The sequence below is a fragment of the Coenobita brevimanus genome, chromosome 96 (assembly GCF_032717465.1).
Source record: "Coenobita brevimanus isolate Jiangsu-jjx chromosome 96, ASM3271746v2, whole genome shotgun sequence".
In the NCBI taxonomy this organism is placed as follows: domain Eukaryota; kingdom Metazoa; phylum Arthropoda; class Malacostraca; order Decapoda; family Coenobitidae; genus Coenobita; species Coenobita brevimanus.
The window spans coordinates 31,536,698-31,561,039 of NC_137049.1; the positions used below are offsets into that span (position 1 = coordinate 31,536,698).

General features: G+C 44.0%; 1 protein-coding gene across 1 annotated transcript in view; it reads right to left on the minus strand.

Annotated features, from left to right (window-relative positions):
• The window catches only part of LOC145413547 (plexin-B-like), an 889,679-nt gene that overhangs the window by 306,371 nt on the left and 558,966 nt on the right, over positions 1–24,342 (minus strand). Inside the window, exon 4 of the mRNA XM_080283243.1 lies at positions 2,173–2,273. Coding sequence (XP_080139369.1) covers positions 2,173–2,273 — 101 coding nt within the window. The remainder of the gene's footprint in view (positions 1–2,172; positions 2,274–24,342) is intronic.

A 24,342-nucleotide genomic window follows, 5' to 3' on the forward strand; every position in this document is an offset into this window, starting at 1 on the left:
AACGTATTGCTAAGGCAAAGACATTCGAAATCTCCTAGAAGTCACTTGGAATACAATTCCTTGTTCAAAGTTATATTCTTTTTTTGACGTTCTCATTTGTCGTGATTTCTCATTAATTACAGAAACATTCCCTACTAAAGTTCTGTTGCTAATTATGAAATTAATAAGTCAATTTAGAAAGTTCCAAAGCCAACGACAATAAGGAACCTTATTTATGGAATTTCGATTGCCTGATTATACTTTTATTTTCATTTACACAACTGTTAAACGCTTCGCAACTGCACTACAGCAAACAGTGATGTGAAAAGACAGCAAAACAGAATTATTCCTGGTAATAACTAACTGCTACAGAGACCTGCTTATTGCAAAAACTAGCTGAGATCCTTCATGCACACAACTATGCATCTAGGTCCAGATCCACGAACAGATTTACGATCAAACTCCCTACTGTTACTGTGATTCGTTTTCCCAGGAAGGACAAGGTAAATAGGGTGCTGAAGCTCTTGTTCTTCCTGCAAATCAAAATGTCAGTTACGATGGAGAGTTGGTTGTAGGTTTCTTTGTGGATCCTGGCCCTGTACTGGGGTGGCTCTCTGCTGACCACTCTAGACCCTAACTGCCGCCGCGCCTGCCAATAACACTTCTTTGAAACGGTCTTATCTGCTCAGGTGACAGGCTATTGCTTGTTGTGCACCTGCAATCCATTACTTGCAGTGCAGATTAAATGGCTTATCCCAGACTTGAATAAACACACACCGACCAAACACATATGCTTCTAACATGGGCCACAACAGAGAGCAGAATCTGTTTCCATACAATCAATTTCTAAAACAGCTGCATTACTATCCAATATCCCTTTAGAAGCTCACTGCAAAAGCATGCATAGGTCAGGTGGTTCAAGCAGCAGAATGTGATTTGCACGGACGTGGGTATTTACAGGTGTGGCAAGGATCCGCCTGAAAATTAAATGTTTTCACAGCTCGTCCATTAGACCCACCAACACGTCATAAAAACACCCCCCCGCTAATTCTTTCGCATGCCTTCATGAGACAGCCCAAGCGTATCTCAGCACAAACGAGCACGTGTTAATGCTCATGTGGTGAGGCGCGAAGGTGTGTGGCGTTAATATGACACGGCTAAACATCCAAATTACGCTGTAAAATGTAGGAGAAATATTACTTTCCACATACCATGATAAACAGAAAAATGGTGGCTATGGAATGAAAAGTCGCTACCATGAACATGTACGAGGAAAAAAAGAAAGGATAAGTGATTAGAAAAGTATATGATATGCAAAAGGATCAATAAATAGTACGAGTGTAAGACAAATTATACTGAATGGAGAAATATCGGTGGAAAAGAGTATATTTTAAGTTCCTGATCGACAAACAAGGTGAGTAAAAGAATTACAAGCTAATAGAGAGAGATTTTAACAGACGTAAACGAAAAATGACACATAAAGAGAAGCAAGGAAGCAAAACGGTAGAAAGAAGTCCAGTGTAATCATTTCTCACGTGCTGGAACCAGAGGATAGGCTACCTTAGTTCAGCGTATATCATGTCAGGCGACATGCTTACTCACCTGGTCGCATCATATTACCAACCACAAAGCACTCAAAGAGCGCATACCTCCGCCAATACCATTGTCATTAAAATGGATCTGGATGTGGATCCGTGGATATAGGATCCAGATCCAGATCCGCCCCTAAATTTAATCAATTCTTTCTTGGCCCATGGCCCCCCTTTCCACAAAATTTCACTGAAATTAATTGAGAACTTTTGGAGATATTGTGCGGGACACTCCGGATCCGTCCCAAAATTTAACCATTTCTTCCTCGGTCCATGGCCCACCATTCCACAAAATTTCATCAAAATCCGTTCATAACTTTTAGAGTAATCCTGCTAAAAGACTTACAGACAAACAAACGCCAGAAATAACATAATCTCTTTGGCGGAGGTAATTTAGATTCCCCTCAGGCATTCAAACCTGGGCAAAATGCATGGCAGTCACCACGAGTAGTGTTTAACAGTCACACAACTTGACCACCAGGCATCAGAGGAACGTCAATGAAACCATTTACTGTGAATGGAAAATACAGGACAAAGATACTCCTATAAAGGATTTGTGATAGGTCAAGAAAGAATATATTGACGTAAAGGTTACTTCACTGACCTTTTCTCGAGGGAGCACCAGCCGCAGTAAGGGTCACGAGCACCCAGGCAGGAGGAGCAGTTGGTGTACGAGGCGCAGTTCTCAACACGGTACTTCGTCACCTGAAGAAAAAGAAAACAGAAAGAATTAGTATTTTCTATTTTTACACTCCATATTCTCACTCCTACAATATGAAATATAACAATTACAGAAAAAAAAAAATTGTATCCCCCTCCCTGTAAGAATTACTTGTTGATATAAAAAACATTACGTTATAGTTTTCATTTCCTGAATTTCATATTTCCAAACGTCCATAAAGTCCAGTAAAAATAGCTTTACATCGTTCTAATAATAACTGTTCAGGTGTACATTACTTAAGTGTGACGTGCTCAAATTCAAATCATACTGTTGGAAACTTATGTATCTTACTAAATATTTACTAATTTCAGTTAAACATTCATATTCTCTCATGGAAATAGCCCTGTTAACAAGAGCGTACAGTTATTCAAGTATATGATTAGTTTAATGATCTTGTGCACTATAATAAAATGGGAGAATACTAGTGGCAAAAACATTCATCAATATCAAGGGCAAGAGAGGCTTGACACTTCACGCTCTCAGTAGCTTATACAGTCATGCGTAAAACACATTACAACTGTCCAGGTAAAAGGACGAATGATTCCTGTTCTCTGCTCAAATATTAGTCTCACAAAGTAGAGCAACTGCTGACAGAAAACATTTAACAGCTGGCTAGCCCGTGGGTCCTTTTACCTTCTAGGTCCTGGAAAAATCATCTGGGATTATTATGAGGAAGATTCCAATAGTATTTAGGCATTTCTTCGCTTTTGTCCCAACAGGCAAAAAAAAAAAAAAAGTGAAAATAATTGTAAATAAGAGAGAAAAGTATAGCCTGCAATTGGAGAAAGTTGCGGTTAGTACGGTTGTAGTGGCGGGTGGGAGGGAGCAGCGGCCACCCTTGTCCACCACATCACCAATACAACCCAATTACCGTGAGCGTCACAGCCGGCCGGAGCTGAGGCCATTACGGGAGCCATTACTTCCAGCAGTGGGCGCCCGCACTCGTAAACACTCCATACACCACCGCCCAGGACCAGCCACTGCCACTTGGAGCACACACTCGAATATCAGATTAGCTGGTTTTACTGTTGCTCCTACTCCAGTCACCTTTCCTCTCCGGGTTAGGACAAAATCGACAAAATAGGATGAGGAACAGCCACATGGAGCACACACTCCAAATTAAGAGAATAGAGACAAAATAGGAGGAATGGCACAAGAGGAAGTGCTTCTTGGAAAACACACTCGAACATCAGATTAGCTGTTTTTAAGGCTTCTCTTATTGTTGTCACCCTTCCACTCCGGCTTACGTGAAAATCGATATAATAAGAGGTATGGCAATAAGGCAGGTAGGGTCATGGTGAGACATGCAGATCTACACAGGTGGAAGGAGCTGACAGGTGAGGTAGGTGGACAGGTAAAGTAGGCTGACAGGTGAGGTAAGCTGACACGGAAGGTAGAATGATGGATGAGAGACTGAGATATGCGAAGTTATCTGAGACATGTACGGTAAGTTGGGACATGTAACGCAGACAAAGACTGGTGAGGATAGGATGAGAGGCAAGCCAGTCTGAGAAAGATGAGTTAGACAGGCATGTAAGGTAGTCTGAAAAGCAGTCTGAGAAAGATGAGTTAGACAGGCATGTAAGGTAGTCTGAAAATGGTGAGGCACACTGAGACAAAAGCGCTATGCTAATACAAATGTGAAAGGCTAAGATAGGTTAGTTGATATTCAGGTAAGTAGGCAGGTAGAAAGAATAGATAGGCAGACAGACTGGACAGGTGAAACAGGTGAGGCTAAGATGAGGCAGCTAAAAACACTTCTCCAGTCACCTCGTCACGGCAGTTCGGAGGCCAGGTCACCAGCCGTCTGGAGTCGTAAAGAGCTGTAATGAGATAATGACTCAATTCGCGGAGACGCAGAACCACATTAGCGTGCGTGAAATGTCTCGGCGAGGAAAATAAACAAGCGGGAGATGGTCGTACCCCTCGCCTTATTACTAGTCGGCCAGGCTGACGACCAGGCCCTCGTATTCGTATTGAACCCTCGTATCCGTGTTCCCAGACCCTTCTTTATGTACTCCACACCATCATATTCCCAATACCAGATCTCTTATATACGTTTTCCAGACTCTCAAATTCTAGACCCATCCTTTCAAGACCCTTTGGTTCCACACCCGAGTAATCCAGTCTCCCTTTCCAGACCCTTATAATCATGAGTCTGCCTTTCCAGAGGCATCCTTTATAGACCAGAGTAATCTAAAACCATCCTTTCCAGACCTTGCATTCCAGATCCAGTCATTCCAAACTCCCGTACTCCACATCCATACTATCAATCTTCCCGTCATATATGAACCAGACGCATCCTTCCAGAAGCGTGCATTTCACATCCAACTTATCCAAACCATGGTAATCTAGACCTATCATTTCCAGACCTACATGATCTCGTCACTGTTCATCCAGATCCTAGCAACAGTCATCCTACCCACCTTAAGGGTTTTAGTAGTCCAGGCTCTTAACGTCACGGTGCATCCAAACCCTACTATCTACCAGGCACCCATATTCAGGTCCCCCATCTACGCTCAATTCCTCTGTTAATATATTTATCATCCATACTACAAATTATCAGCCCCTTCATCCTAGTCCCAATCTATACTTCATTTGCTTGTCTCCACGTTATAATATTCATTCTCTCTGGCCCTGTCTTGTACTGTCAAAACAAATATTTACTATTCTAACCTTCATATCCATTTTCTAGCAATCCATATTAAAACTATGCATACCTAAGCCTCTACACACACACACACACACACACACACACACACACACACACACACACACACACACACACTCATGAATATTAAAAACGCATAGGGTTGGCGTGGCTGTGGGACCGCGAGGTGAGCCCCGGAAACCACAGGGGCAGCCCGCAAAACTAAAGAGTCAAGGGGGCTGTGGCTCTCTCATTCACTCTCTTTTCCCTGTCTCATTCACTCTTCTTATGATCTCTCTCTCTCTCTCTCTCTCGTTCCTCCTTCCTATTCTTCTCAATATCTCCTTAATTTACTTCCTCCTTACCTCCCTCCCACTCAACACCGTCACCCCCATGACCCTACCTACTCACCACCATCACATGCGCCTCTTGTTATCTCCCCCCAACCCTCTTTTCACTTTGCTTACCGCCATTCTTATCACACCTATCAAAACTGCCGTCCCTTTCACCTTTATCAGCATCTTATCTCCTTTCACCCCACCTGTCACCTCCCCCCCTCCCTCCCTTTCACCCAGCTCAATTCCCACTCTTCCGTCCCTCTTTAACCTCTTCAACTCGAAGACGCATTATATTCCTGAGATGATTATACTTAGTTTGGGAATGATAATTTGGTAATGCTGAGGTTAATGACGACGACATCTAAACCCTGTGTTCTATCCTATATAATCAAAAAATAAGAAAAATAAATGGAAAAATACGTCCTTGGGTTGAAGGGATTGAGCACCTTCACCCCTGCCACCCATCTCAGCCTCGTCACCCCTCCCACCCTCCCGCCCACGCTAATGACCTAATGACTCAATCACCACTACACTGACACAGACCACATCCTTCCCATACATACTCTCCCACGACACCAACACTTCCGTCCGACACCTCAAAAAATACAGTACCAACAAAAGGTGAGGTACAGAGGACATCGACAGTATATAATGTCACTCCAAAACATTATTAAGTCCTTATTCTAGGTGGTACTGCAGGCTTCGTGGTACCTCCCCCTTTGCGATTTATTCCACATGTTACAGCTAAACATTCTCTTGCAAGTTATTTACATCATTATTTAATATCGGTATAACTTCCATTACAAACACTGAAAGGGATACGGAGGTACAATGTGTAGCATAAATCGCTAGTAAAAAGAGTGCTACGAATCCTCCCAACTCACTCACAATACTACCCTATACTTCGCAAACAGTAGATGGAGACATCGAATATTGCTTCACAGCTTGGCGCTGACCATAAAATATTATTTTGTACTTAACGCTTCTCGGATCACTAAAACTCTTTCACTGGCGACTGACGCACTTGGGATTTTCTCCTAGCTCCCTCCATGCGATACAATTTACCTCTGGGAAACCCCCTGCATCCTGAGAGTCAATTTCCAAATTACCAGTCAGTATTAACACTTCCGACTGAGCATTCCGAGTAATTTACAAAAGGCAGGTAGTAAATCCCAGCCCTTATCATCACAACCTGCGTTGCTTTACAACCTCCTGGGCAACCCGTCCTTGTCCCTCGAGGCCTCATACAGTCCGCACTGAATATTAATTAAACACACACGATGATCCTAATCTCACGCTCGGCCACACCTGCCATCGCCGCCTTCTCTGAGAGCCCCTAGGGAGCGACACTGAAGGCGGCTGTTTTAGAGTACTGTAATGAGTTTCCATATTGCGTGGGGATCTGAGTTGCGCCGTCATGAAGACGATGTCGGGGTGAGTGTGGAGGTGGTGGGTGGGAGGGGGAAAGGTAAGGAATTCAGGTTAATCACTGTACTCCTATGACGCTTTTTTTTTTTTTAAATCCTGTTTTTGCTACTACCAACCTTTTCCTTTATTTATTTATTTATTTTCTGAGTCAAGAGAAACTTCGAATTGGGGGTGATACATACACCCTGCATTAACTCTACACTACGACTGGGCCCTGCTAAGCTGAGAGGAACAGTCTGGGAATGGCCTAGTTAAACGAAAAGAAAAAGGCCACTGGACTGAAGGGTTTAATTAAGGGAGGGGGATGGGATGAGGCTATGAGAACGAAGATGGCGTCAATGACGGGCGTAGAAAGATTAACCAGGCAAAGGATGAGATTAATTCCGTCAATCCGAAGACATGTTTTCTTTCTTACTACTGCCACGTGATTTTACTTAATACGTCATCGTACTGAACTGGTAAGAATGAGATGAAGACTGGAGTTAAGTGAAAGAAGGTGAGGGATGAGAGAAGGAGGAAGGGATATACAATAAGAGAAAAATACCTATGTAAACGAAAAAATATAGAACGGGAGGAGATAGGGACGATAAAATTTTGAAAGAGACGCCGTGAAAAATGTGCGAGTAAAGAAAAGAAAAATGCAAGTGGGATAGACTGCATATTAAGCAGAATTTAAAGGAATTCGATTGTATAAATAAATGAGAAATAAAGGAGAGATGAAATACAAATGAAAACTGGTATGAGGCACGAGATAAAATTGAGAGTTATTCAGTGCACCGGGGAGAGGAGGCAAAATGTTCAAAAACACAGGTGCAACGAGGAGCAAAGTAGAAATTGACACCATAAGGGACAAGCTCGGTGAGTCCAGGGGTGAGAGGTTAAGGAGCAGGGATGACGGGGTTGAAGGGAAGGCCTCACAGTCATTACCACCCCCAAACCCTCCCTCGCGGCCTCGTAGAGGAAATGGAAAGACATGATATTTTTGGGTGAGCAGGAACAAGACGTCTAATTTGGGGACCTAACAAAGCTTCTGGCGAGTGGGTTAGGAGGGTGATCGAAAGTGGAGGGTGGAAGAGGCGGGGTTGCGCGTCGGGTGAGAGGAAAGACTGAAGTGGAATCTATGACGCAGGGAAAGCTATAATGGAAGAAAAGCTTGACTCGTGAAAAGGGATGGAAGGTACTCGTGTTAGCAAACAGGTAAGAAATGTGAAAGCATTAAGGCAAAGATTCGCATAGGGAGTGACAAAAAAGATAAAAGGTGTACCATACGAAGAAATGATGGAAGAAGACGATAAACGGTGAGAGATGAGAAATGAAAGAGAAACAATAACATAAGCTAATAGGTAAAAAACAGGAAAGGATATGACAAGGATTCGTCTGGAAAGAAGAAAGATAAAAGACGAAAGACAAACAAGAACAAAAGTAGATGAACCCAAAGAGGTGAAACATGACACAAACATAAAGGCTGATGAGGACAAACAAGTGGAAGGTAAGAGGGAATGAAAGATAAAAGTAAAAAAGAAAGCAGAGACGGAATGCCTCAAGACACAACGACATAGAAAATGGAAAAAAAAAAGAAAAAAAGAAACGAGCGACAAAAGACTATAAGAGGTACTATGTGAAGAAAATAAACAGTTGAAAGATGAAGAGGCTGAGAAATGTACGCTGAAGGGAGACAGGAGGATGGAAAATGAAAACAAAGTATAAGGACGGTAAAGAAAAATGAACTGAAGGACGATGAACCAATGAACGGGTGGAAGGTGAAGAATATGACGAGGAAAAGTACCATACAGAATGAAGACCAGGTGGAAGGTGAAGAAACAGAGATGGAAAGTGAGGTACAACTGAAAATGATCTCACATCTTCATCTCTCTCTCTCTCTCTCTCTCTCTCTCTCTCTCTCTCTCTCTCTCTCATCTTTCCATTCCCGTTTCGCCTGTCAACCAAGAGCTGTTATTACCTCGCCCGGGACGGAGTCCGGCGAGGTGTTGTTTTTGGTCGAGTTTCTTCGTTTCTTAGCAAAATTACGGAAAAAAAACACTGAATGAAATTACATAAAACTTTCAAGATATGTGGGCACTGGTCCTAAAAAGAAGTGATTAAATATTTGGGGGAATCAAGTGGCCCTGAAAGGTCAAAATGAAGGTCACGGATTTTCAGAGGACTATAACTTGAAACCGGATGAAGATAGAGATATTCAATATTATCAATATACAGGAATTCCCATATGTGCTTTCATTTGGCACCAAGATTTTTGACCCTGAGTGACTGCGAAGTCAAACTCAAGGTCACATATATTCAGGGGGCTAAAACTCGAAATTGGCTGCAAATAGATATTTATTATTATGAACTTATAGAATGTCCTATACGGGCTTTTAATTGGTACCATGACCTTTGACCTTAGGTGACTGTGGAAGGTCAAACTCAAGGTCACGGATAATCAGGGGACTATAACTCAAAACTAGTTGAAGATAACAAGATATTTGCTACTATCAACATACAGGAAGTCCCATATGGGTTTTTCATTGGTACAATGACCTTTGACCTTTAGTGACCTTGAAAGGTCAGACTCAAGGTCACGAGATTCAGGGGACTATAACTCGAAACTGGTTAAAGATAGAGATATTTACTATTATCCAGATATAGGAAGTCTCATGTGGGCTTTCATTTGGCACTACCGTATGACCTTTGACCTTGAGTGGCCTAGAAAGATCAAACGCAAGATCACGGATTTTCAGAGGGATGTAACTTGAACAAGTTCCATTTAATTTGAACCATTACCTTAAACTTAAGTTGTTTACTGATACAAATGGCAGCACCGATTCAGTAGGTACTTAACAGCAATAAAGTAACTGCTGTCGGGTGAGGTTTGTTGTGCCTGGCACCAATTAAGACATCTTTCGATGTACTCTATCCCTGTCACCCATCTTCCACCTATTTTCCCCTTCAGCCTTCAGTACAGTATCTCCTTGCAGTACATGTACCTCGTTTGGTTCACTTCCGACGTCCCCACAAACCACAACAGTTAGACCGAATGGAGGGTACTTTTTTAAGTTCTTGTCTCATGCTACATAATCTTCTTTTCTCCTTCATTCTTTCCTTCCTTCCTGCTTTCCTTATTTCCTTCCTTCTTCCTTCTTTCACCCTCCGTTTCTGTCTCATTTCTCTGTTCCTTCCTCAACCTTATTTCCTCTTCACCATGTCCTCCTTAACGAACAGTTCCCTATTCTAATCCACCCACGTCGTCTTTGTCCGTCCTCTCCCTTGTGTCTCAAAGATCTTTTCCTCTCTCTCCATCAAACTTCAATGTTGCTACTCAAAAACTCTCACTTCTAGGCATCCCTTGACATCCCAACTCAGTCTAGCCCAAGTCCCTCGTACATAAACTACTCTCCTAATTATCCCAACTCCCATTCCTAACCTCCATGTTCTTTTCTCCCACTACTTCCCTTTCTCCCTCAGCCACCCTTTCCTACTTCCTTTTATAACCTTTTTCATGTTTTCCTCCTCCTCTCTTCACAAGATCCATCATCATTTCCAATCCATAAACCTGTCACTTTTTCCTTCTCATAAATTTCTCTTCTTCCTTCTATTAGCCATTCAACCTTTTCCCCCCTTCCTATATGTATTAATTTATTCATACATTTAAACTCGCAAACGCCTGCATTTCCTGGTTTACGTTTTATTGTACCCCTTCATGTCGCCTAGTTTTAGCTTTCCTAGTCCCCGTCTTGGATACTCTAGTCCCGTCTTAGCTTCCCTAGACCCTTCTTGCCTTTCTCCTAATATTGTTTTAGTTTTTCTAGACCCCTGCCTTTTTCCTGGTCTCGTTTTAACTTTCCTTGTCATTTTGGTTTCTTTAGTCCTGTCTCAGGCTTTTTAGTTACCAGCTTTAGCTTTCCTAGTCCCCAGCCTTGGCTTTCCTGGTCCTAGCATTGGCTTACCTAGTCCCAGTTTTAGCATTCACAGTTCCAGTCTCAGCTTTCGTAGTCCTCTGTCTTGACTATTTCTGTCCCCTGTCTTCGTTTAGCCTCTGTCTTAGCGCTCCTAGTCCCCCTTAACCTTCCAAATTACCTACTGTATTCAGACCCAAGCCTTAGCTTTTCTAGTTCCCTGTCCCAGCCTTTCAGGTCCAGTCCCCTTGTATTCCTTGTCCTCTGTCTTATAGCTTTCCCAGTCACATCTTAGCCTTCCAAGTTACCTAACATAGCCTTCTTAGATCACACTCTTAGCTTTCTAAGTCCCCTGTCCTAGCTTGCTAGTCCCCTTGTCTTGACCTTCATTGTGTCCTGCCTTCGTCCTAGTCTCTGTCTTAACCTCCTCCCCCCCCTTCCCCTCCCCCAGTCCCTGTCTCCACCCTGTCACCCCACACTAGTTATTACCATTACTCTGCTCTGCTCCTGTTCTGGCAAAGTTTCTCAGGCCGGTCCGGTTCGCTCGCCTGGTGGGAACTAAGGTTAAAAATCACTTAGCCGATTATCATACCACCTTAGGGCTTGGGAAGTAGTGTGGGGAGGGGAAGAGGTGTGGGGAGGGAAAAAGATGTGGTAGGTAGGGGAAGATGTGTGGGAAGAGGAAGAAGTGTGATCGGAAGGGGAAGAGGTGTGGCGAGGAGGGGAGGCGAAGAAGTGTGGCGGGGAGGGGAGGCGAAGAAGTGTGGCGGGGAGGGGAGGGGAAAGGTGTGGCGGGGAGGGAAGAGGCGTGGAGGGGAAAGAGAGAGAGAGGTGTGGAGGGTTGCGAAAGAGGCGTGGAGGGTTGGGAGAGAGGTGTGGATGGAAGGAGAAGTGCAAATGTATGGAGAAGAGGTGTGGAGGGGAGAGGAAGAGGTGAGTGGAGAGGGACGAGGAGTGTGGAAGAGGAAGAAGTTTAGAGGGGAAGAGAAGAGATATGATGCTAAAAAGGGTTTTTTTTCGGGAGGAGAAGAGGGTTGGAGGGGAAGGGGAATGTGTACAAGGTGGGGGGGGGAGATATGCATGAAAATGAAGGGGACAGGTGTGAACGGAAAGGGAAGAGGTGTGGGGAAGGGAAGTTGTGCGGGAGGAAGGAGAAGAGGTGAGGGGAAGGGAAGGGAAGACGTGAGAGAAGGGGAAGGGATGTAGGGAGGGGAAGGGGTGTGGGGAGAAGAAGAAAAGGTTGGCGGAAAATGGAAAACGTGTAGAGGATGCGAGCAAGTGAGGATGAATGGTGTGTAGACGTAGGGCGTGATGCAGGAATCGCTGATGATGAAGGACTGGAGGAAAACAAGTGGCAGAAATGAATGGTGTCCGGATGTCATGAATGAAGTAGGACTGGAGGAGATGACTTTCGGATGTGGCAGATGATGTGGGAATAAGAATAAAGGGGGTGACTAAACAAAAGATTAGACAAAGCGAATAACAGTGGGGATGAAGAGCATACAAATGAGAAGAGGAAAAACAGGGAAGTGAGATATGAACACGGAAATACAACAACATCACATGGCAATACAAGATCAGCACCAGTAAACAAGACTAGAACAGGAAAATGGAGGAAGAGAAATGAAAATGGAAATGTGCATCCGATGGGAAAAACCACTACCGTACATCACCCTCATCACCGTACCCCTCTCTCGCTTCCCTCACTCCATGACCCCCTCTCTTTTCTCCCCACTCGATACCCATGACAACCCCATCTTCCCTTCCCCTTCTGCACTCCTCGTTCTCCCCTGTTCTCCCCCCTTCCCTCCCTCTCTCCTCACTTTCCACAAACCCCCTTCTCCCCCCTCTCCAACCCGCCCATACAACTTGTCTGCCACACCCCAGGCTTTTTGTTGTTGTTAACTTTCCATTCATAAGTTTGGCTGGGAGGGGAGAAGGGGAGGCGAGTGGTGTGAGGTTTCCCAGTCCATCGCCCACACTCCATCCCACCTTTGAAGTTACTCAAGTTTGTAAGCTTTCACGGCCTTTAATTATCCCCCACTGTTCAATTAACCCTTACTTATCTATCCATCTATATCTATCCATTTTATCTACCTACCTACCGTATTCATCTACCTACTGTATATAAACATTCGTTGCCCACACTCCACCCGGACTTTGAAGTGTTACTCGTACTCTGGTTAATAACAGACTTTGCAAATCTTTAATTATCCTTCCCTCTTTATTAATTTTAGCTATTCTTCTATCACTCTATCTACCTATCTATAATATCCCTCTATCTAATGAAATCTGTCTATCGTCCACACGCCACTCCCTCTTTGAAGTAACCGTGATTTATAACCTTTCCACAACTGTATTCCTCGCTACCCAGTTTTCATCTATCTATCGATCTATCTATTTACTGTATTTGTTATCCTAAAGTATCTACAGTATCTATCTACATACACGTTATCGATACTCTCTACCGGGTACCTTCCTTGCCACTATATCTATCAACCTATCTTCATCTAAACACAGCACATACCTATTTATCTATTTACCTATCTTTCTAGTTATTCATTAATCTCTACATATATCACTTTACCATATCTATCAATCTATCCACTATCTAACTATTCATCTTTGGTAACTACGTATGTACCCATATTTTTAATCAATGTATCCCTCTGTCAGTTGGGACGCTTTATCTCAATGCTCATTCCGATGGGCCGTGACAACAATGCATCAAAAACCTCACTACCACACCCAGCTCATCGCCACTTCCAGCCACCTTTGCTCCTGTACGCAGGCTTAGTACACTGCTACACTCTTTCATCTGGTCTGTTTTCCTCTCCTCATTCTGCAACTACACATTATTACCTCGCTTAGCCTTCATTTAAATACCCGATACATTCATATTCACCATTTTTCCTTTCTGATAACTTACTACTCTGGTGCAGCTTGAAGTGGTCAGAGAATGTGGTGATAAGTTGTACCGAAGACTTGGAAGCATGTCTGTTAAAGTTACTATGAATCACTGCAGGGACAAAGTGCTGATGGATAATTATTTTCATATTTTCCAGTACTTCATATAAACTCCGGTACTACAATGATGACTGTTTTTACTCTTGCAAACTCCAGACTGTAGTATACAAATTTGGACTGACTTCTCGAACTCGAGATGACAGATAACCTTCATTAACCACATCATTTTACGAGGCCGTGCATAAGATTAATAACATGATCTGAAGGTAAGACGAATAAAACTAAATGACGTGTATTTTCCTTTCTTCGTACTTTTCCATCTTCATCTGGTTTACAAATTTCTTCTTATGAGTTCCATATATTCCTGGCATCTTCCCTCTTCTCTCCCATCTTCGCGTCCCCTGGTTCCTCTTCATAATTTTTCATGACTCGTTCTTCCCCCTTCTCATGGTCATTCTCGTTACTTCTCCCTTTCCTCCTTCCGTCTCTCGTCTCTTCCCAGCTTCACTAATATTCTGCCAGCCCTCTCATCTTTCTCTCCCCTCCCCTACACTTTCTCTACTTAAGTCTCCAGAATTACTACCTACTTTTTCTTCCCTCTTCTCTTGGCGTTGTTCCTCGTTCCTTCTCATCCACTTTCCCATATTCCGATCTCTCTCTCTCTCTCTCTCTCGTACACATATAAACTCACATTATTTAGAGACAGATAGATAAATAGACAGACAGACAGACAGACAGACAGATAGATAGATGCAAACATAAAGAGTATATGAACATAGAGATACATAAGGAGACAGATGGAGACCATTATTATACCATTCTTTCCCTGTGCCTGCCCTCCTCTCTTCCTATTTCTCCCATCTTTCCTGTCACTTCTTACTGGTTTTCTTTCCTTTACAGGTGCCTTTACATTGAGTGACAAGCCAAATGGTTTCCTGTGGGCCAGGGAACCATTTACAACGCTGGGTGGTAACCATATAACCAAACCATACGTGCTCCCTACTTGTCAACAAGTGGGTTGGTGGAGGGTTAGTGCCCCTCCCTGTAAAACAAATAACTCAAAGTCAAATGGCCACCCCTTACGGGATCATGGCGTCTGGCAACAGATAGAGAAATAGACATTATACACCGGTGTACCCTTTATAGACAAATGTATGATCCTTACCTTCCTTCCCTTGTTCTAACTCCTTTCTCAGCCACCTTTGTTCATTCTTCCTCTTTCTTCTCAACTCCAATTCCCCATCTAGCTTCCCCCCTACCCAGTCCTCCTGTCTCCTCTCCCCTATCCACCTTTCTCCTCCAGTTCTCCTTCCTCCCTTTCTCTCCGCCCCTCCCCTCCTCCCCATCCCCATGATAAAGTTATTACGAGTCATTTGTCCCTTCACATGACAAACTGCCCAGCGCCGCACTCTTGTATGGCTGCCGGAAAAGGGAGAGAAAGAATGGAGGGAAGAGAGGAGGGAGGAGAGGAGAGAAGGAAGGGAGAAGGGACAAAGGGGGAGAGGGGGGCAGCAAAGAATGAGAAGAAGGGAAAGGAAAGGGAGAAATGGGAGAGGATGGGAAAAGAAGGGAGGGAAGAGAGGAGAGGGAGGACAGGAAAAGGATGGAAGTGGGGAAGTGAAGGGGCCGGCAGAGAAATGGGAAAAGAAAATAACTGAAATAAGAAGGGGTAGGGGTGGTAATTTGGGGAAAAACAGAAGTAAGAAGAAGGATGAGAGAAGAGGCGAAGGATGTTATACTAGAAAGTAGAAGGTTTAAGAAAGGGGAAGAAGAAGGAAAGGATGAGAAGAAGGAAAGGGGCGGTGGAAATGAGGGAAAAACAGAAAAGGGTGGGTAGTTTAGATACAGGGGAGAGAAAAAGGGAAGGGAGAGATGGAAGTATGGAAAAGGGGAAACGAAGGGAAGAAAATGAGGAGAGAAAAAGATGACAATAATACGGGAGAAACAGGGAAGGGAACAGAGGAGAGATTATGTAGGAGGTAAAGACAGATTAATGGTGAGGGAGAAAAGGAAGACAAAGTATGAGAGCAATAAGTAAGCTCAGCGAAATTATAATAAGGGAGAGAATGGGGAAGGTAAACAGGGGTGGGGGAAAAGTAAACAAAGAAGAAAAAGAAATAAAGGCAAATGGAAGGAAATTTTGGATAGGAACGAATTGGAAGATAAAGGAATGTCATATAGATGGCGATGAAGGAAGGTAAGAGAAAGTGAGAAAGTAGAGATATAAGAAAGGGAAATAGGAGACGAAATAAACGGGAAAAGGAGAGGAGAAACGGGAGGGATAGGTTAGGGAAAAGGAAAGCGAGAGGAAAAGATAGTAAAGAGGAGAGAATATGAGGAAAGGAGTGAACGTTCAAGGAAAAGAAGGGAGGAATGAATGGGAGAAGAGAGAGGATAGAAAAAAGGAGCGGACGGATTAGAGAAGGGTAAGGGGGGAGGAGAGGAAGGGAAGAGAAGAGAGAAGATGAGAAAAGGAGGGGACGGGTAGGTGAGGGGGGAGGGCTTTGAAAGGGGTGAGAAGAATGAGAGTGATGGACGGCGGATGGTGGTAAAAAGGAGGAGGAAGGGGAGGGGGGAGGGGAGACGGAGAGCATAATAGAAAATAAAATGACGAGCGCAGTGCATAAATAAGGGGAGGGGACGAGGGAAGTAAAAAAATATATATATAAAAGAATAATTTGTCAAGAAGTCAGTGTATAAGAATAATGAAACCCTAAGTAGAAAGAAGAGAATGGACTAGTCGTATTTAATTGCTTGTCAGACAGAGAATGGATACGGAGAGTGAAAACAAAACAAACTTAACCACCTAAAGAAAAATGTATATACCTCAAAGAAAAACAAAATTACCTGTCAAATGATGAACGGATAAGAGAAATGAGACACCCAAGGACTGACGAGAGGGAAGGCTGACGGTGTGTTTGTGTTTGGAGGTGTGTGGATGGCAATACCAGCCAAAAACACACCGACCACATCAAACAAGGTATCCTGTCTTGTCCTGCCATCAAAATCCACGCATACACGCACGCAAACGCCTTCATACTAAAAACCCTTCCCCTCCCACAGGAATACACTGACGCACACACTACAGAGACTCCCTCTCCCCGCCCCACACACTCATATATTATACAAGTATATCTGAATTCCAACACCAATACTAGTTCTTGTTCTCCCACATATTCACACAGATACATGCATAATACACAAGGATGCAAATATTCATAAACATGCACGCACATCAACGAACACCTGCATATACACACTAATATTAAAATCCACTTAAACGTAATCTGCACAGACAAATGCGGGCACGTCTACATATACATATATCCACAACTTACGAAATATACCGCAAATAACACCAGTAATAAATGTATCTCTGGGTCACTGAAACACACAAATCCCAAACAAAGACTCTTCTCGTTACTTCCCCGCCAAAATCTTCATTCTTCGTCCATTTCCCGACTTCGTACACAGCCAACGATATTATTTTAAAGCGTTTTGGTAATTCGATCAAAAGACGGGGGACTGCCAGCGAGGGGTGTAATTGCTTCCATAAAATACTGTACTTCGACTTAGATTGCGTCCTTCTGTCCCTGTCCCCCCCCCCTTTCTCTCCCTTCCTACCTCCCCTTTCTCCCCCTTCCCTGTGCTTACATCCGTTCTCCCCCCCCCCCCTGTTAATACTTCTCTTTCTCCTCCAGTCCGCGTCTCTCGCTCTGTTCTTATCCCTCTCATTCTCTGTTCTTACTTCTCTCTCTCTCTCTCTCTCTCTCTCTCACACACACACACACACACACACACACACCTCCCTGGCATTACCCTGGTTCTCCTCTCCACCACCGCAGTTATTAGGAAGAGAATAATCGGTAAAGGAAATTGTGTGTAATGTTCACCTGTGGGAGATGGCAATGTTGGGGTGCTTAGCTTGGACAGGGGCGAGGCGGGGCGAAGGGGACGGAGGGACAGGTAACAGAAAGACACGGATAGACAGGCTGAAAAAATGAACGGGAAAAATACACGAAATAAGGATGATGTAAATAAAGAAATGGATGAAAAGCCGGAAAAGGGGGTAACACACACACACACACACACACACACACACACACACACACACACACACACACACACACACACTAAGGATGATGGAAGGTGGAACAGATGAAATGACTGAAAAAAAAAAAATGGAAATTAGCAAACGAAAAGTAATGATGATGAAAAATGGACCGGATGGAAATAAAAAGAAAAGATGGTAAAAAGGAAACAAACATAAGGATGAAGGAAATAATAAGTGTACGAATGGAAACACCGAGTATGAGGGAATTAAAAGACATAAAAAACAAAGATAATGTTAGATGGGAAGGATGTAACACTGAAACAGGAATGAGAAAAAAACACAAAAATGGATGACTGGAAAAGGGATGGATGGAAGGACTGAAAAAAGGAGAGGAATCAAACTAGAAGACGAGAGCGAATACTTAACGTTTAATGCAAGAAGACAAAGAGCAAAACAAAATAAAAGAGGACAAACGGGTGGACTGATAAAAGGCACGATAGGCAATAATTAAAAATGAGTGATTAAATAAACACAAAACACAGAACAGACGGACAGTTAAAATAGGAGGGATGAATGACTCGATAAAAAACATAAGCAAATAATAGAGACGGACAGACTGAAAACAAAAGGACGAGCAAACGGACTGGGAACGGACGAACGAAGAAAGGGTGACAAAGAATGTTTATTACTGGAGAGAAATGCCAATGAGATGTAATGAAAATAAACTAAATAATTAAAGAAATCAATAAAAACTACAATGCACGAGAGGACGAATTGAGTATGAAAAGACAGGGAGCGAGGTAGGTAAAATGACAAGGTAGGACACAGAGAAGGGGAACCGAGGCAGGGGGAGCAAAAGCAAAGATAGGCATGGGTGATAAAAATGGGTAATAACAGTAGAAGGAGGCGAACGTGAGGGAGGGGGACATGCAAGAGGGAAAAATTGAATATGAAGACGGATGTGAACAGACTTGGGAGCGTGGAGGCGACAGAAGACAGGTGGCAGAAGGAAGGCACGAAGGTAGGAAGAAAAGAGGGAAGGAAAGATGGAAAGAAGGAAGGAAGGAAGGAAGGAAGGAAGGATGGATGGATGGATGGATGGATGGATGGAAGGAAGGTTAAAAGGAAGGAAGAAAGGAAGGAGGGTTGAAAGGAAGGCGGGGAGGGAGGGAGGGACGGGAGGGAGGGAGAGGAAGAAGAGACTTAAACAAAAAAATAAATATGCAGATGGACTGTGACAGATTAGGAGCGTGGTGGTGAGGAGAAGCAACCTGTGGTGAAGTAAAGAAGGATGGAAGGGCGGAAGAAAAAAAGGGAGGTAGAGAAGAGGTAGAGAACTGATTATGAAGGCAAGCGTCAGAAGCCTTGTGGGGGTAAAGGAGACCAAGGGGGGGAAAAAGGAAGGAAGGGAGGAAGGAAACGAAGAAAAAGGAGGGGGAGAATAGAATCTAAAAACGAACGAGTGCAGATTTTGGTCCGTGGAGGAACGAGAAGAGAGAAGAGAGGAGTGGAAGAAAAGGGGGAACGAGAAAAGAGAAGGGGGGAATGGAATATGAAGACGGATAAGGGTAGGCAAGTTCGTGGAGGCGATGAGACGAGAGAGAGAGAGAGAGAGAGAGAGAGAGAGAGAATGGGAAAAATAAGAGTGGCATAAACTCTGAGAAAGACACAAAAATGACAGAAGATACAAATTAAGGATATTCTAAGAGCGTAAACCTCCGATAGCACATACCTCCTCAACGCCTATACCACACATCTCAGATCATCACAAAAACTTAATCAACTCGTCCACATACCTACTAAATGATCCACATATCCACATGATCCACATATCTACTAAATTTCATTGCAATACGTCAAAAAAAAAAAAAAAAAAATCCTGAAGCAGGACTCAACTCAGATCACCACCAAAACTTCATATTTTCCTTGGCCCATACTTTTTGACATATCTTGTAGACAAATATCAGTAGACAAACGGATGAATACATAAACTCCTCCGACTTTCGTTGACGGAGGTAATGAATACAGAAGTAAGCCAACACCAGGACCTGAAAAACCGCGAAGAAAGAGGTAGAAGCGGAGTATGATAAATGTACGAAAATTCTGAGTAAAAAAAATAAAAAGAAAATAGGAGTGAGCAAGAGCAGACACACCCCAGACACCACGACTAAAATGGGGTACAGAAAACACACGAGAGAGTACATGTAGCAGAGAACTCAAAGCATGTGGGATCCAGCGTCCATTTTTTTTCCCCTTCAAACTCCTCCATGCTCCCAAACACGGAACATTACAAGTAGGTGGAGCGGCCGGCTACCGACTTGCACCCCTCGCTTCCCCCCTCCTTTCCCCTTCTTCCCCCTCCTCCCTCCTTTCTACCCTCCTCCCTCCTTTCTACCCTCCTCCCTCCCCCTTCCCTCAGCTTAATGTTACTATCAGACGTCAGGATCCGTATCCATAGACATTCTTAAACTCATCCCTTTGACTGGTAAAATATCTCTGAAGTGAAGAACATCGTCTAGTGTTAGCGTAGGCAATATTCCTAGGTGTACCAGTATCAAAAAAAGGCTTACAGATACGCGAGATCGTTTTTTGATGCCTCTGACTGTTATGAATTCTCTGCTGAGTAAATTCTTTTGGTGTTAACCTGAATAATATACCCAAACGCACCAACCACTGCGAAATGGTTAAGCCGTGTCTAAGACTGCATCATCACATTATCTTCAAACATTCAGCTACCCAAACTCTTCGCAAAGTACAATGAACGACAATTGAAGAATACAACCAAACAAAATATTTCTGATAACATTTCATCTCTGGGAAGCATCCATAAAAATTGGCCAAGATCCTTAATGAATACTTTCCCTGGCCACACCTCTTTAATCCCTTCAGACCGGTGACGAACTTTCATTTCATTCTGGCATAAATATTTAATATCCACACCGCCCTCTTACGGTTGCTATCCTTCTATCTGCGCCTTCATCTCTAGCTTCTTTTCTGTTCGTTCTATTGCTGCTGTTGTAGACGACACCCGTTTTTCTTCTAAAGCTATCAATAGTGGTGTTCCTCAGGGCTCTGTCCTATCACTAATTCTCCTCCTTTTATTCATCAGTAACCTTCTAAGCTGTACAGTTAACCCCATCCACTCAGACGTTGATGACTCCACCCTTCACCTTTCCATTCGCTTCTGGCAGCATCCATCTCAGCAGATACTGCAACAAACAAGAGATGAGCCTATGACACACCTAATGTCTGACTTGGCTCATATTTCTGACTGGGGTAAAAGTAATCGTGTTGTTTTTAATGCATCAAAAACTCAGTTTTTGCTTCTTTCAACCTGACAAAATCCTCTGCAGGAGTATCCTTTAATTTTTAACAATATCCAAATCAATCCTGCATCATCTTTAAGCATACCTGGGATTTCATACTCGTGGGATATATCTTGGTAAGATCATATTACCTCTCTTGCAAAATCTGCTTCCAAGAGATTAGGTGTGCTAAGCTGACTCCTTGCCTTCTTTACCCTTGGACAGTTGTTGACTTTATACACGGGTTTTATTCGCCCCTGAGTAGAATACAACTCTCACGTGTGGGGAGGCTCCCAAAACACAGCTATTTTCAGCAAGGTGTAGTCAAAAGCTTTGCGTCTCATTAACTCTCCTCCCCTTACTGGCTCCCTTCACCCTCTGTCTCTTAGCGTACTATTGCATCTTCCTCTCTTTTCTATTGCTACTTCAATGGTCAATGCCTCTCTGAACTGTCTGCTTGCATCCCTCCGCCACTACGGCGGGCACGTAGCGCAAGTCAAGCAACAAATTCTAATCCCTCTTCTGTCCAGCTCTCTAATGCAAGAGTCAACCGTTACTCCCAGTCCTTCATGTATGCAATAGGTTAACTATGGAACTGTCTCCTTCTGTCTGTATTACCTACTGTCTATGATCTCCAGTCTTTCAAATGCAGTGTGTCCAGGTATCTCGAAATGATGTGGAGGGATCTTGAATCTGTCTCTCTGTTATCTTGTTTTTTTTCTTGGAGGGAACAATCTTGGGGGCTCCTGGCCTTTGGTTCCTTTTTTCTTACATTAAAAAATGAAACTATTAGACGATTTTATTTAGGTTAGGCGAGCTCTCAGGCAGCGAATGGCTTAATGAATGCTATATGAAACTCCTCCAGCTTCACAAGTCCAACATACTGTAGTAAGTTCAACAATAAATCAATAAAAATACGTCATCGGACTGAAGGATTTAAGCCAAGCAAGAAGTATGGTTTTTGGACAGGTCGAGAATCCATCACCTGACCCTCCCAGTATCATACATAAACAAAGAAAAATTCCCCTTCCCCCACGCTACACCAACGAGGTTACGATGCGCAGCCTTCCACAGCGCAGAAGGAATCTATTATTTCCTGGGTATTACTTTAGATAAGCCCGGCTCGATCCCTATCATGCGAGTCGATAAAACCTGGAGTGGGATGCTGTTTACCGCCGATTGCCTTCATTTAGAGTTACCGATACCTATACTCATTTTTTAATACACACTCTTGGCCGCCAACTCCATAAAATCATGAAACTTATTAGCGTTTCCACTCGTATGTTGCTGGAGTCTTTGTGTGGCCGGGATGAAGGGCCGGTTCTTGCGTCCATCGTTCAAAGGCTGCTTGCTCAGAGTTCATCGATCTTGCTCCTCATACATAGGCGTCGTATTCTGGTGCTAGGGAGGGACGCCTTCACGTGGTGGCATCGATATAACTGGGTGGCACCTTTTCTCGGCTATACAAAATTTTAATGTTCAGTTCCCTCCCTCCCTTTTCCTCATGGAAGGATGGTGACCTGCGGAAGATGGGTAACTTAGCCTTTTTACGTCCACATAAGCCTGGACCCACCACCACCACCACCACCACAATAATGTTTTAATTTAGGTGGAATAGGATGCTTCGTAGTTTCTCTTCCTTAGCACTATGTTTTGTATAACAAACCTTAACATCTCTTATGCTATAAAAATCGTTTTAATATCGGTAAAGTTTGCACAAATAGCAAAGAGGATAGTGAGGTGTAATGTGCAGAATAAAATCGCTAAGGGAGGCGTGTTACGAAATCTCCAACTCACGTAGAATATGACCCTTTGTTTCCAAGTTCATCGTCCGGTTACGAGGAAGGGAGATCGTGAAAAACTTTATCGTCCTCAGCCCGAGCCTCAGCTTTGTGTCGTGTCTCAAGGACGAGGGGAGGGAGGAGACTGATGATGACCAGGACTGACACGACGCTTTTTGAGTTACGGGGACGAGTACGACTTGTCACTGATATCATCGACGAACATAAACCTTGACTGCAATTTTAACACATCTTCATATCGGGCTTGAATTACGAGGTAAGAACGCTCCAATCGGAGCGACGGTTTCGCATAGATGACGAAGTTTTTCGGTCACGTACTGCTATCATGGGAAGTATGGTGGTCACCTACCATTAAAAGTAGTGGACTGCGGTACCTTAGTCTTGGGCCACCACATACTGGATGAGGTTCTTGCCCAGTTCTTCAAGTTGTTCCTCACGACAATTTTCTTCTTTTCCCCGTCTTTCCCAATAATCCACTGCTCCGCTCTCTCTTAACTACCACATTCTGTATCAAGAGGCTAGAGTAAATCAACCCCTTTCTTCCCCAGCCAGCTTTCTTCCTTCCCCTTCCCAACCGTCTGTCTGCCACTCTCCCCATTCTCTCTGTCCACCGTTTCCATTTACCCTTCTCCCCCATTGCCGCAGTTTTCTTTCCCCCTGCTTTCCTTCTTCCTTTTTGTTATACAACACCCTCTCACTCCTCCTTTCTCCCTTTATACCCCATCTCCATTAATGTACTTGCAATCCTTCCCCCTATTTCCCTACCTTCCGCCTCGTCTCCCCCAGTCTCGCTTCCCTTTCCTCTGCCTCATCTCCCCCAGCGTCCCCTCTCCCTGCTTCCCTTCCCTTTGCCTTCTCTCTCCCTGCCTCCCATTCCTCTGTCTCCTCTCTCCCTGTCTCCTCTCTCCCTGTCTCCCATCCCTGTCTCCTCTCACTGTCTCCTATCCCTCCGCCTCTTCTCTCCTTGTCTCCCTTCGACTCACTTCTCTCTGCTTCCTTCCCTCCCTTTCTCTCTCTCTCTCTCTCTCTCTCTCTCAGCATCATCTCTCCCTGACTCCCCTTCCTCTTCATTATCTCTCTCTGCTTCCCTTCCCTCTACCTTATTTCTCTGCACTCTTTCACCTCCCTTCCCTCTTCCCCTCTCTCCCTGCCTGTCAGTGCCCCACTATATCCTGATTATGGCCCCAGACAACCACGTACCTTTCCTCCCACTCATGATGTGTAATGAGAAACAGGACCACTTCTTAGCAGTTTCCCCTACCCTCTGTCTTCCCTACCCTCCTCCCCATCCTCTCAGTCTCCCCTATCCTCCTCCCCTTCCTCTCTCTCTCTATCCTCCTTCCCTTCCTCTCTCTCTCTATCCTCCTTCCCTTCCTCTCTCTCTTTCTGTCTCTCCTTTACCTTCCTTCCCTCCCCTCTCTCTCTCTCTCTCTCTCTCTCTCTCTCTCTCTCTCTCTCTCTCCTTCCTCGCCTTCTCTCCTACCCCCCTCCCTTTCCTCTCTGTCTCTCCTACCTTCGCTCCCTTCCTCCCCCTCTCCCCTGTCTCCCTCTCTCTGCCCGAAACTCTGACACCTTTACCCTCTCTTCCTCACCCTCATGCCCTTATCTTTCTCTCT